General features: G+C 39.8%; 1 protein-coding gene across 3 annotated transcripts in view; it reads left to right on the forward strand.

The window, feature by feature from the left end:
* Positions 1-4,032, forward strand: part of LOC147453809 (beta-carotene isomerase D27, chloroplastic-like) — a 53,284-nt gene extending 49,252 nt beyond the window's left edge. The window contains exons 2-5 of one of the 3 annotated variants that reach the window (XM_086517199.1): positions 3,004-3,105; positions 3,183-3,299; positions 3,374-3,519; positions 3,648-4,032. In XM_086517199.1, the coding sequence (XP_086373325.1) occupies positions 3,004-3,105; positions 3,183-3,299; positions 3,374-3,519; positions 3,648-3,810 (528 nt within the window). In that variant the 3' untranslated portion in view covers positions 3,811-4,032. Of the gene's footprint in view, positions 1-2,976; positions 3,106-3,182; positions 3,300-3,373; positions 3,520-3,647 lie in introns of those variants that run through there. The other 2 variants (XM_086517201.1, XM_086517200.1) reach the window with 2 other exon arrangements.
* Positions 4,033-22,146: the final 18,114 nt, after the last annotated feature.

Genomic DNA, 22,146 nt, shown 5'->3' on the forward strand with positions numbered 1-22,146 from the left:
CCAACTAGTGGGGCATTACCATATGTGCAAAGGGGAGAGAGAGATGCGCGAGAGCAAATCGTCGTGCTACATAGAGCAAGGGAGAAGGAAAGCTTTCCATTAAAGCTGTGATCACCTGCACCCACTACTCACACAGACTATAGCACTCTCCTCAAGTCAAATCAGCCCTCTCATGGGCGCCCCCTCTTGCTGATGTTTCTTGCAGATGCATCTGGAGCCGCCATGTGTCCCTTATGCCTCTTTTAAGTTAATTTCCTAGTACCCACCAACTTAGAAGTGTCGCGAGGGGCCTAAATGACTTTGAACTGAGCCTAGACACTTTTATTGCTCGGATTCCAGTGCCGATTTGCCCGACCAACTCGTGGTGACCTGCCCTTCCCGACTACGAATGAAACTCTCGGCCGTCGGCTATTTCACACCGGCCATACAATGTCCGACCATTTGCAACTTCAAAAAGAGGGTCCCAAAAATTAAACAAAAATCATCAGAAAGAAACCAACAACTCAAGTTAGCAATTGCCACGTCTTCGTGACATGTTTCCTTGTAAGATTCTTTCTTAGGACACTCCCTTTTCATGTGACCAACTACGTGACAATGAAAACACCTACGATCCTTTGCATACAATGCTTGTTCTTCTTCGCTTTATTGACCACCTAAAACTCCTTGAGCAATCTTTTCATCGGGTGTGAGTTGAGGTTTATCAGATTTTCCTTTACCCTCATCCTTAAAGTTATCGCTCTCTGATTGAGATTGACATGGAGAATTAGATTGAGAAGAAGAACTGGAAGAGTTCTTTTTATGTCTACCATTCCCATTAGAGTTCTTGTCCTTAAAGGAGTCATGAGAGGAAGAGTTACCATTACCTGAGGCCGTCTTGAGCTTACTCTTGTTGTGCTTCATCTCTTGGACTTAGCCAAACGTATAGCGTCTTGCAATGTCTTTGGATCAGCGGCTTCCACATCAAACTTGATTTAGTGGTCCAATCCAAAGAGAAAGGCCTCTAACCTTTCCTCATCCGATTTCCGCAATTGTCAACCTAATTGCAACACACGATTAGCATACGACATCACAGGTTTACCTTGTTGAGACAAAGCCCGAAAATCCTCTTTCAATCACTTCAAGTACTGTGGAGGTAAGAAGCGAGTCTTGAGATCCTCCTCAAACTCCTCCCATTTAAGCTTGAGAGGGGGAACAAGGAGAGACTTGGCATAGGCCGCCTTGTGGACCTCTTCCTTCTTCTCCATCCACTCATCCTTCCAAGTGATAGCATCAGCCGGTGAGATGCATGGAAGCCAAGAGAACCTTGTTATTATCAGACTTTTTCACAACCACAAAATAGGATGTAAATTGATGCAACCATAGGTAAAATAACAATAGCATTGTCACAAACTGCTGATGTGTCAAGCCATTGAAGAACGGAGCCAACATACAGATCCCAACAGAGGAGCCTAAACCCTAGAAGAAGCAGCAAAAGAAGCAGAACCAACAGAAAAAGTTCGACCAGCTTGCAAAGTCTTGCCGAGTGGTAGTCTTACCAACTTATGGGATCCCGTCTGATGGGGCCCACGGGACCTGAAGTGTAACAAACTTGGACACCCCAATTCTAGGTTCTGTCGCAACACAATAGAGATTCACTAAAAACACTTCACAATTAATGAGTCGACACAGCCCGGCGTAGTTCCGTGCCAAGAGAGATTGGCGGCAAATGCTATAATCTTGTCGTTAAAAATCGGAAGAGTTTTAAGTTTGTCCTTTTTCTCTTTGGTTAGCAAAAGCATTTTTGGTGAGCCTTGGTCCACAAGTATGCCACTCAATGTTTTCAGTTTGTGGAGGATCATTCAAACGCTTTGCGGCGTAGCCTATCTACTGGAGTTGCTTCCATAGTGTCGAGTTCATCCAATGTTTCGTGTTAGTAAATTGAAAAGGTTTATTTCTAACGACAATAATGTAATTGATGGAATGATTATTTTACGAGAATCGAAAGAGTATGACCATAGTCCATAGAAGATACTAAATAGGAAAGAGAAATGGTTGAAAAACCCTATCTTCCAAGAAATCATTGAGGACAAAGATTTGTTGAAGGGGGAGAGAATGCCAGACGAAGAAGACCTCGAATTTGAGGATCGGACCTAGATGGTTGAGAAGATCTAGATTAGGCGTGAGCCAGCAACGAACGAGGTGTGAGGCCGAAAGCTCGGGTTTTTTCTTGGGTTGATCTCCAAGAGGAAGGTGAAAGGTGCCCAATACTGTAGGGGGTAAATATGGTTGGGTGGTGAGTTGAAAATCACGCCATTGAAGAGTTTGCAAAAGGGAAGGCAGTGGAACACTCTAGAGTGGGAGCTCTGAGCTGTGGAAGGAGTAGGAAACTGAGAGAGGAAAAGTCTCTTATAAAAAGGTCTTGTACTTGGGTCATAATTTCTTCCTGTTGAGCTCAGCTCACTCTTGATTTGGAGGAGTACTGCCAGGGTTCGATTCTATGGTGTGATCCTCTGCTCTTTCTGGCAGTATCTCACTAGGCAAATCCTGTGAGAAACAATCCGCGTGAGCTTGTCGGAGAAAAATCGAGTAAACAAAAAGACTTGATTTTATTAATTCAAAATGACTGAAGCTAATACAAGCGGAACTGTCTCGCCTTTGAGTTTTACGTCAATAACCACTTCTCTACCCTTAATCGCCTCTATTTGAAGTGTTTTCAAGTTCTGTGATTGCAAGTCTATATAGTTCTTAGCCAGCCAGGTTTCACAATGTGTTCACTTTATGTGGACCAACCAAACATCGGACTTTTAGTGCAATAACGGCATAACTATTATGTTGACTTCCTTCTGGTTTTGTTTGAAGTGATTTTGCCTACTTTGAAAGGGTTGGATCAGCATAGACACTCTCGTTGTGTCTACAACGTTAAGTTCCATTTCATGCTGTTCCAAGATTTGTAGAGAGAAACAAGTGAAAACTTATTCTATTTTATATGTGCTTGTCATGACAGTAAGTCAACATGCTATGCAGTCTCCCCGCAGCTATGAGGAGGGTTATCTAGGGATGGTGGAAGTTTCACATGCATTAATGAGAGGCAAAAGTGCAGCACAGCAAGCAGAGGCTGTCATCCAGGTCTGCATGCTAAGTTCTCACTTCAAGTACCACTGTTCTCTCTATTTCAAATATGAATAATTTCATGGGCATTCCAGGGATTCCCAAAAGTGCCAGTTTGGTTTAGAAAATTATTTCCTTATTCTGATTGGGGAGCTGAATTAAATGCCCGGATTACTCCTCTTTTCTTCGAATGGCTCGTGGGTCCTTGCAAGGTACTCGCTTACTGAATTATGCTTGGTAGGATCAGTAGCTAAATTGAACATCTTTGGTTCATATTGGCCTACAGATAATTGAAGTGGAGATAGGAGGAAAAGCTCTGAGTAGTGGGGTGCAAATTGAGAAATGTCGGTATTTGGAGACAAGTGGTTGCACAGGAATGTGTGTCAACCTTTGTAAAAGGCCAACTCAGTATTTTTTCACTAAAGAGCTTGGGTGTGTCTTTTGTGATATTTCATTTCTTTTACCTAGAATTGGCATATGGCTTCAGATTTATTCACCATAGCTTATACGCACGTTATCATTGATAGTTGCTTTCTAATGGGAGAAGTTTTACTGGGCAGAATGCCACTAACAATGGAACCCAATTTTGAGGACTTGAGCTGCCGCATGATTTTTGGTCAAGAACCCCCTCCATTAGAGGAAGATGAAGTTATGCAGAGAAGTTGTTTCAGCTCCTGTCCCTCTGCAAATATTGCCGCGGAAAGGTGTCCCAAGCTGATGTAAAATCAATCGAACATTCACTGTACATGAACAGAATTCGTATCTATTTGCAAGCTTGGCACGTGCCATTAATAGATATTAGCAATACCAAAGCAAAACAAATTTTTAAAATGCCTAACTAAAGAGATTTAATCCTATGGAAACTAGACTTGGTATAAGAGCCCTTGGGAATGATGCCCCTATCCTTTCACCTCGTAAACAAGCTTAATTATCTGGTTTTTTTCACCCCGGTCGCCTTCTTCGTATTTGCAATAACTTGTAGCAAGTATTGTGTGGCTTGAACTCTGTTCACAATGGCTGCTCGTTGGCTCGACTCCTAGTGATAGCTATATTAGAGGTGAGGTGCGACCCCTCAGGTTATTTATTCACCTAAGATGGTTACTTTTATTTTTCTACATGGATGATTATTCACCGAAAATTATGGGAATGAATGATCTCTGCATTGGCTATTTATTGTTGTTGAAAACCTAAAACAGAAATGCTATCGTCGTTGATGTTTGAAAAAAAAAGGGTAGAAGGAGCCATCCTCTTTTTTTATACTTACTGCTTTAAAATTTAAAAACCTTTTGATAGGAATAAATCCTACTAGGGAGGACCTTGTAATGAGGAGACTTTTTATGTTAATGTAATTGGATAGTTTGGTTGATGTTGGTCTGCTCTTAATAACCTGGAGTGTATTACAGTCTTGGAACAAGGACCTTTGGATAAAGGGAATGAATATTTCTGTCGTTGGATTAGGAATATAGGTCTCTTAGTGAGGATCTTGTAATTGATATGCCACACATTGGTAAGGGCACCCCTCACAAGAAGTTTTGGATAGATTCTCACTATAATTCTCACATTGTGACTTCCTCAACATCATGAGCTTTTGTGAGGGAGGCACCGCATACCTAGCTAAGTACGATTGGGGCCAGGGGACCGTCGGCCCCCCATCGGGCCGGCGGTCCCCTGCCCCCAATCGTACCTAGCTGGGTATGTGGTGCCTCTCGAGCAGAAGCTCATGATGTTATGCATTGTATGAAAAACACTGAAAAAGACTCCATTTTCCTAGATCAAAAAATTTCTAATCTTCGTGTGCCTATGATTAAAAATAGTAGCAATAATTATGTCTATAGTTGGAAACCAGTGTGCTACTACTGAATCTAGGACACTGAGTCTTGAGATTGCCTAGACTCAAGATGTTGAGGAAAATTTAGAGCACTTCATTTTTTAGAACAGAATAGGCTAGTGAGACTAAGGGAAACACATTGGCAGGGGGAATTGTATGGTTGGGTATATTAGGTTAAGAAGAAATGCCTTAAATTGCATAATGTGTTAACTTGAATAATGTAGAAGGGTTGAAATTCTTGCGTCTAGGAGCTCTATGTTAGGTGAGGTGTAACCCACTAAGAGCATATGTTTGGTTGAGCACTAGACCTAGACACTCTAAAGAAAGAGTCCGAACTCTGAGAGCTTGATATTTTTCATGTATGATTTGAGTGTTGTTTTGGTACTCACTGATCTTTCTATTCTGCCAATGGCTACTAGTGGCTAGTCTTGACTGCTTACACTCCTTGAGATGTGATAAACCTTTAAAGACAAAGGACCAGCTAAGTCAATAACATATGCCTCTATTGGGCTATCTGTCCTATGGTGGGGTAAAATATACTAGGTTATGCTATTGACCTCAGGGTTATTATCGTAATGTCCGAAAAATATCAAATGGTTTAATATAAAAAAATACAATGTATTACAATGTATATCGTATGGTTTACATTTGTCCGGTGTGCTTGACTTGACTCTTCGATACTAGTCTTTGGTTGGAAACCTAGTGTTTTAATTCTTATATATGAGTGGTCGATCAAATTCTCAACCATAAAAATAAACATACTCCTTCGAACCTTTTTACTTAACTGCATAGTTGAATATAAATGATAAAAGGACTAAAATTGTGTTTTTGTTTATACCTAGGCTGTATTGAATCAAGCTTAACCTTTGCATTCGTCTCTACTAGATGCCGTTTTCCACTACTTAATGTTGGAAGAAGGTGGGGAGGGCAATAAGGAGTTTGCACTTTGAGTAGTTCAAATTAGTGGCTTTTTTCTAGACTTTCTAAAACTAACATCAGCTCTGTGAAGAACTTGAAGATTGAATAAGTTAAAACAATGCTCTTGGCCAAGTTATCTTTTCAAAATTCCGATAAACATTGGAGATACAGGGGACAAAGTATTGTGCTTAGTGTGGAGGATATATTATTGAAGCGTACAAATGAGTGTACTTGTGATAAGGACATCCCTTTTGATCCTTTTGTGATTGAATTTCATATTTTGAGCATGAATGATACAAAGGCCAAAACTTTAAGTTGTACTGAATCAAGCTTAACTATAGGAATTGTCTCTCTCTCGATGGCATTGTCCACTATGAAATAGAGAAGGTGTGGATTGCACTATAGGGTTTGCACTTTGGGTAATGGGTAGTACTACCTTTTTTATAACCATCTTTTGAAATTTTTTTACCAACATCAATTTCAGACCTAAGGTTACAAAGGAGAAGTGTTTTGAATACTTTGTGGGACTTTCTCTTTGATCTAATTGCTTGAAGTTGTCCTTAAGGATTCCTAAAGGGAAGCTACTTGAGAATATAGGAATCTATAGTCATTTCTTTGAGCATTCTCGTCTAGTAATGAACATGTTGCTTGGACTTGAAACTTATAATCTAAGCAAAATTGGTGGTTGATTGTGGAAAAAGCTATTCTTTTATGATTGAGGCTTACAAAGGGTATAGGAGCTAAAAATAGATGATTGGACCTATCCAAACTAATTTCTTTTTATAGACACTTGATTTTATGGCATAGATACTATCGTAAATAGTTTTAATGGATTGAATCAAACTTTGTATATATGGGGAATGGAATAGATGATTGGACCTATCCAAACTAATTTCTTTTTATAGACACTTGATTTTATGGCATAGATACTATTGTAAATAGTTTTAATGGATTGAATCAAACTTTGTATATCTGGGGAATAGTTAATCATTTGCACAAGAAGTCTTAATGACTTTTAAAGACCAAATTTTATGGTAGAGATACTATTGTAAATAGTTTTAATGGATTGAATCAAACTTTGTATATCCGGGGAAATGGTTGATCATTTGCACAAGAAGTCTTAATGACTTCTAAAGACAATATATAATATTGATTTGGTAGTTTAGTTTTTCATAAAAAGTAGGTAAAAGAAACTATGGGTTAAATGCTATATTCTTTTTTGAAATAGAGGATTATCAGTTTGAATAATTCATAATAACAAGGATCTATTAGGGCTTAGAATAAGTGAATAAAGACTTAGCCTAGTTGAAGTTTTTTACAGTTTTTGCTTAAGAATGGGGACAAGGCCCAAATATAACTATCAAACTTTGGAGAAAAAACACATATAGAGGAAAGAAACATATATAGAGGAAAGAAGAACTTTGCATAAGAAACTATGAGTACAATAGGAAGAATCCTAATGGTTAAATATGGTAAGCTTTGATTAGCTTCAAAATAAGTGAATAAAATTTGATAAAATAGGCTAAAGTTAAACATTCTTGGGTGACATCTTTAGCATGTAATGGTTCCTTGGATTTTCGTAATACTAAAAATTGACTAGTCAATATGTTTTCTCTATTGATGGATACAAGTAGAAGGGATTTCTCTTCTCTTGATGTGTAATGATTGGCCTCTAGATTGCTGGATGATGAAGTATAGTTCTTTTGTTCATTAATGGACATTTTTGTAAATTATGGATGTGATGAAATCTTTATAAAATAATTGTGTAGACTTCTAATAAATAAGAATGATGTACATGTTTTTGGTCTCTGAGAGGTAGATGCTAACCTTCTTGCACAAAGTGTCCACTCTTTGTGCTATTTTATAATACTTCAATACAAGAACACATTAGCCATTAGAAACAAGGGCTTTTGCTAAGAGACTATGGCTTCAATCCCCTTAATGAAGGAAGTATAAAACAATATATATTCCCTTGGTGGGGTTTTTGCACATAGTCATGTGTATGGTTTGATGGTAAGAAGGATGCAAAAACTACCTACCTTGTAATCTCTTAAAAGCTACACAAGCTTAGCTGTGTTTTGTGTCTTTTGATGCCTTTGATAAACCATACAAAGTGAGTGCTAGGATGAGAACGTCTAAGTGTTTTGAAAATATGTCTCATTGACGAAAAGTTTCTGTTGCCTAGTGTATACAAGGAATATATTCTTGTCACATTGGTTGTGCTCTCAATAACTTGTGGCTAGTATTGTGTGGCTTGAAGCCTATTCACAATGGTTTCTCCTTGGATACTCTAGTTTGAATCCTAATTATAGCTATAGAAGAGGTGAGGTGAGACAACACTAATGTGTCTCAATTGATCCATCTGGTTTCTTCTTCTCTCTTTCTATCTTGTTGAAGTGGTGCTTTCATGGAACTCCCTCTCGTTGTTGTGGATTCATTATCATCCTTAAACCAGGTAAAAGAGGGTTGTTTATGTAGATGGACGAATACTCAAAGAAAGTTTGATCATTGGCTACAAACTCTTGTTGAAACCTAAATTGGAAATGTTGTTGTAAAATGCAATTTGTATTCATTTACCTAAGCTGATGTTGGATAAGAGGGCTACACAAGATCTAGGGAAACCACTGACCTGTTGAATCTAGGACATTGAATCTTGACGTAGCCAAATAGGGATAAGAATATTCCTAATATTTCCTAGACTCTAAGTGATGAGAAAAATTCTGAGCACTTCATCTTTTTGAACAAAATATGCTAGTGGCATAATGGTGAGACTAATAAAAATGCAATGGAGGGGAAGTTGCATGATTAGGTGTATCAGGTCAAGAAGTAATACTTTAAAGTGCATAATGTTTTCTCTTGTCTAAGGTAGAAGAATTGAAATCCTCATGTCTATGCATAAACTAGGAGCTCTATATTAGGTCATAGGTAACCCACTAAAAGCATGTGTTTTGTTGAGTAGTAGACTTGAACATTCTGAGCAAACAACTCAAAATCTAAGAGCTTTGATATTTCTTGCCTATGATGTGAGTGTTTTTTTGGTATTTTGGTTAGACAATTGATTTTTCTATTATTGACTGCAAATGGATGCAATGGGTTGGTCTTGACTTGATGAACTCATTGATTTTTTATAAATCCTTGGAGACAAAGGACCATGCTAAGTCTAGAAAATATGCCTCTATCGGGGTATGAGTACTTGGTATGGTTCCTAAAGTGGTGAATATCAAGGTCTACTATTGGACCTCAGGGTTATTTCATATGAGAAAATACATTGTGTTACAAATATATCATATGTTTAAGATTCATTCAATGTGCTTGACCGGACTCCCAATAGTGGTTTTTTCTTAGAAACCTATTGTTTTATTGCTTATGTATGAGTGGTCTATTAAATTCTCAACCATACAAATAAACATTCTCCTTAGAGCCTTTCAGAATTTCATAGTTTAACTGTGAGTGATAAAGGGACTAAAATTTTGTGTTTATGCCTATGCTCTAGAGTTTGCTGAATCAAGCTTAACCATAGGATTAGTCTCTACTAGATTCCATTGTCCATTATGTAATATTAGAAGAAGGTCGGGAAGGCAATAAGGAGTTTACAATGTGGGTAGTAGATATTAGCAATCTTTTCTAGACTTATTCAAATGAACAACACTGTTTGAAAAAGTTGAACATTGACTAAGTGAAATGGATGCTATGGGTCAATCTCAACTTCCTAATTTTTTCAGGTTTTGATAAACACTGGAGATATAGGGGAAAAAGTATTGTGCTAAGTATAAAAGATATATTGTTGAAGCATACAAATGACTGTACCCGTAATAAGTGCATCCTTTTTGAGCCTTTTGTGACAAAACTTAATCTTTTGAGCGGGAATGCTATAAGGGCTAAAAATATTGAGTTTTGTTTGTACTAAATTAAGCGTAACCATAGGGATTGTCTCTCTTGAAGGGAATGTCCACTATGAAATGCATACAAAAGGTGTGAAATGTACTGAGGGGTTTGCAATTTGGGTAATATGTAGTACTAACTTTTTTATAGCCATCCTCTGACTTTTCAGACCCACATTAGTTTTTGACTAACTATACAAAGGAGAAGGGTTTTGAATAGTTGGTGGGACTTTTTATTTGGGTTGATTGCTTAAAGTTGGTCCGTAAGGACTCATGGGGGAGCTACTTGAGAATATAGGATTCTATGTACTGCGTTATACAAGCATACTTATTTGGTAATGAACATGCAACTTGGATTTGAAACTTGAGTGTGGAGACATTGAATAAAGCCTTAACCTAGTTTTGATAAAATTTCTTTCTAGTTTTTGCTTGAGAATGGGGATAAGACCATACTCTCATCATCAAAATTTAGAGACAAAACATATATAGAGGAAAGGAAGAAGTTTTCGAAAGAAACTAAGAGTACAATATGATTTCTAATGATTAAAGTTGTCAAGATTTGATTGGGTTTAAAAATAAATAAATAAATTTGATAAAATGACCTAATGATAAGCATTCTTTGGTGACATTTTTAAAATATGGGGGTTTTAGATGGCACCTATAATACCAACAAATGACTAATCAATTGGCCTTTTTGGGGCCTTTCTCTATTGATGGATGCTAGTTTTATGAATTTCCCTTCTCTTCATGTGTGATGCTTTGTCTATAGATTCCTAGATTATGGAAGATGATTCTTTACTGTGAAACTGAAACTTTCTATTCATTATGGATGTGTGACATAATACTTGCTAAATAATTTTACATATCTGTAGTATATGAAAATGTTGTAGATACTTATGGTCTTTGAGGAAGCTAGGAGGGAGTATTTGTTACTTGTGGAATTATACGATAGTTTAATACAAGAGCACTCACACACATGCATGTGTACATGCTTGCTCGCTCTCTTTCTCTCTCTCTCTCTCTCTCTCTCTCTCTCTCCCCCCCCCCCCCCCCCCCCAAATGTCATAGCACCATTGACCATCTTGTCACTCTTCGTAGTCTCATGGAGAAAAGTCAGTTGTTTGAAAGGCAAATGATTGTATGGTTGCTTTGTGGACGTCAAGAAAGCGTTTGATAAGATTTATGTAATTATTTGTGGAGAAGGATGGAAGATTCCAAGTGCCAAGTGAGTTTATGCTTGCGGTTTCTTAAATCTATGAGAAGGTGGTATGACAATTGCGCATGGGTAGAGGAATTTTAAAAAATTTGCAAGCACTATTGGAGTTAAACAAGGATGTTCGTTGTCACCAACTCTCTTTGGTCTATGCATTGATCAATTGGAACAAATGCTACTTGACTTTGTGCATCAAGAAGGCATTGAAGAGGTTACTATTTGCACTAAAATAAGCATGCAGTTGTTGTATGTGGATGATGTAGTGCTCCTATCACACAGGTTAAAGGATGTACAAAATCTTGTGGTCGTCCTTGAGAACTTTTGCTTACATTTTGGGGTGATTGTGGATGAATCCAAAACAAAGGTTATGCTTGTGAAACTCAACCATAAGTAGAAGCCATGCATTGTGTAAAACAATGGGACACTTGAAGTGGTTGAGAGCTTTAAGTACCTTACCCTTGAGGTTTTGTCCAATCACAAGTGGCATGAATGCGATATGCATCATTTGAAACCTGGGAAGAGAGCATACTATGCATTTGAGAACATGTGTAATGTGGGGGATGCCAAATGTTGGCTTCTCAAGAAGTATTTTTTTGACACATCGGTGACACCGGTTTTTCTTTATGAAGTTGAAGTCTGGGGTGAGAGCGTCTCAAAAGTCTACTTGGAAAGAGTTTGAGAATGTCCATAAGAGTTTTCTTACAAACTTTTTTCAAGGTAAGACACAAACACCATGTATGAAAAGCGTTGTGGAGTACATGATAAAGATGCATCAAAACCCCTCACATCGAGTGCATGCAATTGCATGTGAAGCAAGAAAATGAGTTCAAAAGACGCATTGAAAGCAAGATCTTGAGCACAAAAAGGATGCAAGACATAAAGAAGTGCTTTGGGAGATGGGATGCTTTACACTTGCTACATGATGCCTCAATAGACGTCCAAGTGAATGAAACCTTTCTACAATGCCAATGTATTATGGCTTGGGAGGAATCCAGTGGGTCACGCTTCATATATTACATCACCCATATTGTCCCCGACTACAAAACATGTTCTTCACGGAAATATAAAACTGTACACTCCCTTACAAGTGTGGGCTTCTGCCGCACGTATCAAAGCAAGGGCCTTGCCTAGCACTGTGTGCGAGCCACAGATGGCTCCAAGCACGGAACTAGCCTAAACTAGTAAGCTCAAACATGGCGATGGTGTGTCACTCACCGCTCTACGCTTGCTGTCGTGGAGGATTCCTCGCCGCGAAGAAGAAGGAGCCACCACTGCGTCCCGCTCAACCGCTTCACTGCCGTCGCCGTGCCGTCGTCGCAATGCTCGATCACACACACACACTCTCTCTCTCTCACGTGCACACACACACACACACACACACACACACACACACACACACACACACACACACACACACACACACACACAAGGAGATGAAGAAGAAGAAGATGGAGATGGAGCAAGAGCACTCTTCAATTGCACAAATGAGAGAATGAATGATTTTTAGGTTTAGATGACTTTTATATGAGCTCGCCCCATTCACACTTGGGCACCCATACTTAGCCAACTAACCCTTGAATGTGCCTGTTAGAGTGCGCCTCTCATCGGCGATCACTCTTACCCTTTTCCTATTGGACTGACAAGCCCGGACCATGACTACTAGAAGTGGACGCTAATGGTTAACATGCCCCCCTTTTTGATGTAGATTCTGTCCTCGGAATATAACAGTGCAACATTGAGATCCACGATAGAAGTACCTGTATCAGAAGAAAAACAACATTGTGAAAGCTCAAAGGCAACATGCACATGTGTGCAATAAGTGGGATGCATACATGATATTCTAGGAAATGCAAAAGCAAATTCATGAATGGTAACATTGCCAACTAGAACAAGCGTAGAAAATGCAATTGAGTTAGGGTCTATTAGGTCAACTCTAAGAGAAGTACACAAGAGCTAGGGCTAAAGTAAGTACTAGATTGACCAACGTTAATTAAAAAATGTCGACTAAAGAATAGTTAACCCTAGGAATGCTCGTCGAGGTCTAAGGACTAGTGGTCTTGTCACTTATACCACTTAAGTGTGATCTACAAAAAATACAAGGAAGTTTGTGCTATTTTTTTTTTCTTTGTTTTCTTTTTTGTTGTTGACATAGTTGCTACAATTAGCTGGGGGACTCAAGGTCTCAAATACCAGCTTAACACACGGGCTTCCATAACACAAGTCACACTTAGGTGGAATAAACTAGAGAGAACTATATCCTCTTAGCCTAAAACATTACTAAAGTTACTACAATTAATAGACTATTTAGGAATTAAAGTCAGCATAGTTTAGCCTAAGGTCCTGATACCTACTTAAAGCCAACTAATAGACCAAACTCAAAGAGAAGAACAAGGTATTAGAAGTTTGAAAAATTATAGCATCTAAATTGGCAATGTCACAACTTTATAAATTTTATGCATTGTTCGAATTCAAATGACAAGATGCAAACATGTTAATGTGGAAGTATAGATAAAAGGAAGTAGTACACCTGATATAATGGAGAATATCTATTGTAACATGTAAACATGCATTGTCGTTGTCCTTCAAAGGCATCCTTATGTAGTCACAAACTATACAATAGTTATCACCAAACATCCACCTTCCAGAGGCACATTAGTGGGAAAAGGTACCAATACTTATTGAACACAATTAAAAAACATAAGGATCCCTAACCTAATTATTTGCTCTCCCCCTAGAGAGTCAAGGGAATAGGATATTGTAGAGATTGGGAGGGACCCCTAAGGCTAAACCCCTATCCTCGTCGTCAACAAAAACAAAGTCATCATCCGTGAGACCATATTTGCATCCGTGTAATCATGTAAATCTTCTTCTTCATCAGAGGCACCAATGTTTACTAAGAAGGTCACTAGACGCCCATAGTCATATTGGTTAAAAGGGTAGGCTTGTGCAATGGGAGAAACGCTCTCTACTAAGTATGGATCAGTCGTGGTCAAGAGATGTATCAGCCATTCTAACTCCTCGAAATTCCTTTCACATGCTAGCGTACCTACCAAATCCCATTCACAGGCAAGCACCGGAAAGACCATGTGAAATACTTGTGAAAAGTAACGAGAGTACCTCTCACCCAAGGCAAGAGTGGATGACTCTAGCATACTAGCCATATCTGTACACACATATAGATGATGGTTAGAGTGCAATATTACAAGGGTCGTGTTCTTGTGCATAATGTGTTTTTATGATTTTGTGCTATGTATAGAACTTGTAAGTTTCCACATTATTGTTTGGTGGCTCTTGCTCTTTTACCTTTTTTATCTTGTTTTTGTGAGTATAAGGCTTTATATATACATTCCCTAGGATTGGAGATTGATAGTTCAGGGAGGAAGGTTCAGAGGGAAGCAAGTGAATGATGGATGTCAGAAAACACTCTCCCCTTCCTTGGGTAGATCATACCTTTTGGAATGATGTCATCACCTTTTGAAACCAATTGTTCCAAGTTGTTATGGGTGAAGGCTTTAACCAATAGTTTTCGACCGCCCTATGCGTTTCATCTAGTTGCAAGGCGGTAAGGTACTCTCCCACGATTTTATTTACAACTTTTTGTTGTAGGTGGTGAACTTACAATGGGAGGTGCAAACTCTTCCTTGTTTATATGAATATGTACAATGGTGGGTGGAGGTTGTGTCAAAGCTTCTATTTCCATATAGGAACTACATGAAGAGCAAGAAGCTTCATTTGACTTCCCTGTTCCTGAGATAGGTGGAACAAATCATTCTTTCTTCAGTACCCAAACTAGCTCTGGAGCGGGTGTGTAACATTCCGTGATTTTTTCCTTTCTGCAATTTTCAATTTGTTTTGGAGCCACAGGATTGGGCTCACATGGGCTAGGTAACAAGTAAGAGCACAACTTACGTTTTGGCACCCAGATTTGATCATTTTCTTCATAGTAGCCTTGGGCTTCCAATAGTTTTTTAGGAATCCAACGCAACATTTATTTACATTTCTTGGGGCGAGTGGGACGTCTCTTACCAGGCTCCTGTGTTTTAGCACTAGCTATGCTCGCAAAAGAAGCTTTAGGGACCCACTTGTATGTTTTCTTTGTTATGTTGGGATGGGTCTTGTGTGTCTCAAGCTTTATTTCAACTACATCAATTGAAGATCTAGAGAGTTGGGCTATGGGGACATATGGTTCAACCTCTTGGACATGCAATGTTTTGGGTTATCTTTCCTTAAGAGGCAATATCTCAGGGACTATGGCTTGAGTCGCAGGGCTAAGAGTTGGTTTTTGCGTTGTGACACTCCCTGTCCCCCAATCAATAGTGCATTTGGTGGCTATCATCCACGTGCGTCCTAGGTTTATATTACCCTCCATAGTTCCAACAAGCATGACCAAAAAGTGTCATAACTGTCAGAAGTGTGCCAGATTCCAAAAACCGTAATTTTTTTCTTGTTGACACCCTTGACTTGGATAATACTCTTAGATAGAGGTGGCTTCCCTAACTGACACCACACCCCATATGATAGTAGATTATATTTGGCACACGTGTTCAATAAGGCGTTATATAGCACTTTTCCATAGGCAGTGTTTAGCTCAATAGGGTATCGTAGAGGTGTGTCAGAGTCCAACAAATCCTCGTCGATTTCAACGTGAAATGCATATGTAACTCCAAGGTTAGCCTCTCGTTGTCATCTTGTGCGTTATTGTCTCTCCTTAGCCTCAGCTTGAGCTTGTATCTTCTTCAATTCTGTTTGTGCCTTGGCTGCCTTTTTTTGATGGATGGCACGTAGCTCCTCTTGGCTTAAAGGATCATAGTATCTTTTAAACTTGCTCCCATTGAGGAATCCAATGGTTTCAACTCCATCAAGAGTCTCCACACGAATGGTTCCTTGTGGGGTGATCTCACATACTCTATATGGTCCTTTTTCCACATATTTCAAATTTTTTGTTTTGTTACGCACTCCATACATAAGGACTTTATCACCAACATTGATATCTTTGTTCTTTAGATGATGGTCAAACCATTTCTTCCTCCTATCTTTCTCCACAAGTGCATTTTGCACAGCTAATTGCCTCTCTTCATCTAGCTTTTCAAGGATATATAATCACTCAACTAAGGGGTTACCATCCCAACCTTCTTGAGAAGCTACTCGAAGACTAAGAACGACAAACTCCCATGGCATAACCTTTTCTTAGCCATACATCATCTTAAATGGTGTGCAGTTAATGGCAACTTTGTACGCAGTACGATAAGCCCATAAAGCTGAAGTCAGCTTTAACTCCCAATCTGTGCGATGAGCATCCACCATTTTGGTCAAGATAGAGATTAAGGTCTTGTTGGTGCTCTCAGCTTGGCCATTTCCTTGTGAATAATAAGGTGTGGACTTATGGTGAGCTATCATAAAGTTGGTAGTGAGTTCTTTTATTACTCCATTTATAAAATGAGTACCATTGTCACTCACAATCTCAAAGGGACAACCAAATCTTGTAATAATGTTCTCAAAGAGAAACTTGGCAGTTGACCTCGCATCAGCCTTACGTGTCGCCCTGGCTTCCGTCCACTTTGTGACATAGTCAGTTGCAACGATAATATATCGAGATTAAGTTCTACAAGGTGCCGGACTAATTGGGCCTACAAAGTCCAAACCCCATTTTTCAAATGATTGAGTCACTTTAACAGGATGTAAGGGCATCCTATCCTTTCGTTGCGTGATTTTGTAATGTTGGCATTCATCACATCCTTTTGCAAAAAGTGATGCATCCTTGAATAAGGTAGGCAACCAATAGCCTGATTGTGATACCTTTCTAGCTGTTAGTTCCCCTGAGAAATGTCCTCCGGCTATACCCATGTGGGCTTCTTGAAGTATGTATAAATACTCATCCTCACGGGCACAACGTCTAAGAATATCATCCTTCCCTAGTCTATAGAGAGCTCCTGCAATGAGAGAGTAAGGTTCACATTCTTTTAACAGTTTTCGAGCTATGTCCTTATGAAGCTCTTTGGGTGGAAAACCATTAACTAGAAGGTTCACAATCTTCTCACTCCATTCAAGTATGGTTTCGACTAGGAATAGAGAAGTATCGGGAAACTCATCATCGACTCCAGTAGGGAATTCACCATTGGGTATGCGAGACAAATGATCCATCCCATGACATGTCTTTTACCAGGCCTCACCACAATGGTAAAATCAAACTCAAGGAGAATTAACAACCATCATGTAATTCTTCCCGTGGAACAAGGTTTATTTACTAGATACAACAAGGCTTGATGATCAACATAGAAAACAAACTTGTTGTCCAGAAGGTAGTAGCAAAATTTCTTCAGTGCATGAATCATACCTAAACCTTCTCACTCTGTAGTGGTGTAATTTCTCTCGGCATCATTCAATTGACGACTTGCAAAGCTAATGGGATAGTCCAGTTTATGTTCTCCTGGTTGAGCTAGAACACACCCAATAGAAAAGTTTGATACATCAATATGCACATGGAAAATTACATTCCAATTGGGCACTCGTAGAATAGGAGTGCTAGTCAAGGTCTTTTTCAATGACTCATAAGCATGGTCACACTCCGCGGTCCAATGGAACTCAATAAGAAGCTTGTACAAAGGACGAGCTATCTCGGCAAAGTTTAAACTAAACCATCGATAATAACCAACATGGCCCATGAACCTTTGAACTCCTTTATAGTTTGTAGGTGGTGGCAATTCAGCAATGGCTTTAATTTTGCTCTCATTTGTGGAAATCCCATTTTTTGACACTATATGTCCTAAAATGACTCCATGTTTAACCCAAAAATTGCCATCTGAAAGGGTTTAAGGAGATGCGATACAATTTGAACTTCTTGAACACTTTTTGTAAGCATGATAGATGTTCTTTCCAAGAGGAAGAAACACAAAGGTCATCTAAGAAAGCTTCACAAAACTCCCTCAAATATTCTCTAAAAGCAGTGTTTATTAATCTTTGAAAGGTAGCAGGGGCATTGGTTAAGCCAAAAGCCATAACACGAAATGTGAACACTCCAAACTCGATTATAAAGGCTGTTTTAGCTTGGTCCTCCAGCGCAATTGTGATTTGATTGTAGCCAGAGTACCCATCTAAAAATCTATAAGCTTCCTTTTTTGCAACTCTTTGAAGCACATGTTCTGAATATGGCAAGGGGTTATGGTCCCTCCTAGTGGCGGCATTGACCTTCTTGAGATCCAAGCACACTCTGAGTTTCCCATTCTTTTTTGGCACAATCACTATTGGAGACACCCATCTGAGTGTTGGGGTATAAAGCCCAATGTGGTCGCCCAGGTAAGTGGGCGGGCCGCCAGGTATGTACACATATTCTTTTGTAAAAACCTAATAAGAACTCACTATGCTCTACACATTACAGTAGAGCGAGTTCACCATATCGTCGTGCTCTTCTTCTCGCACTCTCTCTCGCGTCGCACTTCCGCTCGTACTCCTTCAACTGGTATCAGAGCTCAGATCGAGGCTCGGGGCAGCACTACAGGAGGCTAGAGTCACCAACTCAGATTGGAGTGAAATTCAACAGGCGAAGACATGACCCCGAATTTGGTGGGTAAGCCCAAAGGGCTTGGTGTGCTCAGAATTTCATTCTGAGGTCATCTCGGTCACCGTTCGGCTTCGACAAAGGTCTGCGCAGGCCATTTTCGACTACGAGGTCTCAACGGGTGCAGATCTGACTCTGCAAATTTGGGGTTTTCGGCCTACGACTGCAGGTGCTGAGGATATCGACACTCCCAGAGTGTTGATTTGTGGCTGTCTACACATCGAAGGATGGCTCACAGTTCTTGGAGGCGTGTCACATACGACACGGGCGCATCTACACACAAACTGTAGGCGACATCCACTAGTTCATCAGGTAGCTTGTGTTTGCTGCTTGATATTCCAGATTTCATCCTGACATTGCAGGTACATCCGCATGGGATGTATTGTCAGAGATGATGTATGTCTGTTGAGGGTTTGCTGGCTGTGAGTCACGCAGCAAACAACCGCCGCAGCGGTTACAACATACAGTGGGAAATTTGTCGATGTATGACTTTGTGGGAAGTCTATGTATTGTCAGATTTACTACAGCCTTTGTTGAGGGTCGAGTGAGGTTTTATTGAGCTAGGGGATTCTCGAATGTTGAGATCCTTTCGATGATACAGGTCTTGGAGCGATCCCTCGAGCACCCTTAGATAGGCAGCTAGGATGTATTGACTGTGAGTTAGACAGTTGGGATTGCATCTTTGCTTTACTGCCGTTGAGGCATTGTCGCAGTCTATGCTTACAGGACAGTGACAGGACAGTCAGAGACAGTACAAGTGCAGGACAGGTTTACCCGCAGCTTACAGTGTCAGAGAGACAGTGTTTTTTTTTTGAGCTGTTTTTTGGTCTGTTTTTTGAGTACACCAGAGCCATTTTACAAAGGAGACTCTGCCAAAATTTATGCAGAATCTGAAGCTTTCTTGGTTCATTTGATAGGTTGATATTGGTTCAGAGGTCAGTTTACAGGGGAAACTCTGCCGAATTTTTCCCAGGAAAGTAAACCATTGTGAAGCGTAGCTATGGCTGGATCACAGGACACTGCTCTTTACAATATCAAGAAGCTGGATGGAACCAATTTCCCATTGTGGAAGAAGCAGATTTGGCACATGTTGGTACAAAAGAAGCAGATAAAACCTATAAAGCTCAAGGGGATAAAACCAGAAGATATGGACGAATATGAATGGAGCGAAATGGATGAATTAGCACTTTCTACCATTATGCTGACTTTGGCAGAAAGCGTTTACTTCAATGTAGCAGACGAGATGTCGGCTTATCAAGCATGGTTAAAGCTGAGTGATCTTTATGAGAAGCAGAGTGCAGCTTCACAGGTATACTGGCTTAAGAAGCTTGTTGACTTGAAGATGAAAGAAGGGACACCTATGTCCAATCATCTGAATGAATTCAACACAATCTATAGTCAGTTGTCAGCTCAAGGTGTCAAGTTTGATGAACCTGTTAGAGCTATGTTCCTGTTGATCACATTGCCGGAAAGTTGGGACACTTTTCGCACAGCTTTGAGTAATTCTGCACCTCCAGATGGTTTGAACATAGCAGGTGTAGAAGGAAGTCTGCTTACTGAAGAAACCAATAGAAAGACAATGGACAAAGGCAAAGGAATAGCCTTAGTTGTCAGGGGAAGGACCAAAGAAAAGTACAAAGGTGGAAAGAGGAATCAGTCTTTAGCAAGTCCCGCAGTGCTAAAGGCAAGAGTGACATAGAATGCTACCATTGTGGCAAGAAGGGTCACATGAAAAGAGACTGCAGAGAATGGAAAGCAGAAAAAGGAAAAGAGAAAGCTGAAGACCATGGTGAGAAGAACAAGTCCTCAGTGAAGATTCAAGAAATAAATGTGACAAACACTGTTGCAGAGGATGACAGTCTAGTGTCAGGAGACATCTACTTCTTGAAAAATACAATGGACTCAGCTCTTCTTACAACATCTGATGGAAATGCACTGAGTGACTGGATTATAGACTCAGGGGAATCACTTCATGTGTCTCCAAACAAGGAGTGGTTTACTTCTTATGTGACCACTAAAGATCATGTTCGGCTAGGCAATGGGCAGACATGTGAGATCTTAGGTGTTGGAGATGTTCAATTGAAGTTTCAGAATGGCTCTTATTTCACGCTGAAGAATGTGAGACATGTTCCCGCAATTACAAAGAGCTTGATCAGCACAGGTTTACTTGATGATGCTGGCTACGTCACCACTTTTGGATAGAACATGTGGAAGATATCCAAGGGTTCTATGACAGTAGCACATAGAGTAAAGTCTGGAGGACTTTACATGATTTATGTATCAAATGTCTCTAAAAATGTAATCAATGTAACCGAGCAGCCAAACGTTTCTTTGTGGCATAGCCGGTTAGGACATATGTCCAAGAAGGGAATGGAAATCTTGTCTCGTTCTGGTTATTTGCCTGGATTTTCATTTAATGATTTTGAATTCTGTGAACATTGTCTGTATGGTAAGCAAACACAGCAGCCACATAAGCATAGAAGCAGTAGAAGAGATACACAGTTGGCACTTGTTCATAGTGATTTGTGTGGACCTATGCCTAACCTATCTCTAGGGGGAGCTTCTTACTTTATGACATTTATAGATGATTACTCGAGGAAAGTATGGGTTTACTTTCTCAAGCACAAGGATGAAGCGTTTAGTGTTTTCAAAACGTTTGTGACACTTGTGGAGAATCAGAGTGGCAAGAAGCTTAAATGCTTACGCACTGACAATGGTGGAGAGTATGTTTCAAAGGCCTTTCAGGACTTTTGTGAGTCAAAAGGTATAAAACGTGAACTTACTGCTCCTTACAATCCTCCTCAAAATGGTGTTGCTGAGAGGATGAATAGGACCATACAAGAGAAGGTCAGAAGTATGTTGTCTAATGCACAACTGCCAAATGGGTTTTGGGCTGAAGCTGTATCAACAGCTGTTCATCTTGTAAATAGATCTCCTAGCAAGGTTTTGCAGAAGGATTCAGTGCCAGAGATGGTATGGTCAGGCAAGGTGCCCTCATACAAGCATCTCAGAGTCTTTGGCTGTGAGGCATATACTCACATTCCAAAAGAATTTAGGAACAAACTTGAGCCAAAGAGTAGAAAGTGCATCTTTCTAGGCTATGGTAATTCTGGTGAGATGGGGTACAGACTTTGGAATCCCGAATCCAGGAAAGTTGTCCGCAACAATGATGTTCACTTTAATGAATCCAAATATCATTCTAAACCAGAGAGGGTTGGGGAGATTAGAAGAGTTGTCTTCCAAGAAGATGGACCTGCACGTGCAAGACAAAATGTCAGGGCTCAAGAGGAGCAAGGACAGGATAGAGTGGAACCACGGTTGTGGCTGAGCCTGAGCCACCTATTGTGCATAGATCTGGACGTGTCACGCGACCTCCTGATTGATTTGTTCCATCTATGAACTATGTCATGTTGACTGGTTGCAATGAGCCTTCATGTTACAAGGAAGCAGTGCAAATGAAGGACTCCGGGAATTGGCAATTGGCCATGCAGTCAGAGATGACAGCTATGCATAAAAACAAGACATGGAAGCTAGTTAAATTACCACAGCGCAAAAAGGCTCTACCTTGTAAATGGGTTTACAGGTATAAGATCACCGCTCATGATAGTCAGCCAAAGTACAAAGCGAGGCTTGTTACCAAGGGCTTTAAGCAAGAACAAGGAAT

This window comes from Adiantum capillus-veneris, chromosome 7 (assembly GCF_014529385.1).
Source record: "Adiantum capillus-veneris isolate H3 chromosome 7, ASM1452938v2, whole genome shotgun sequence".
In the NCBI taxonomy this organism is placed as follows: Eukaryota; Viridiplantae; Streptophyta; class Polypodiopsida; order Polypodiales; family Pteridaceae; genus Adiantum; species Adiantum capillus-veneris.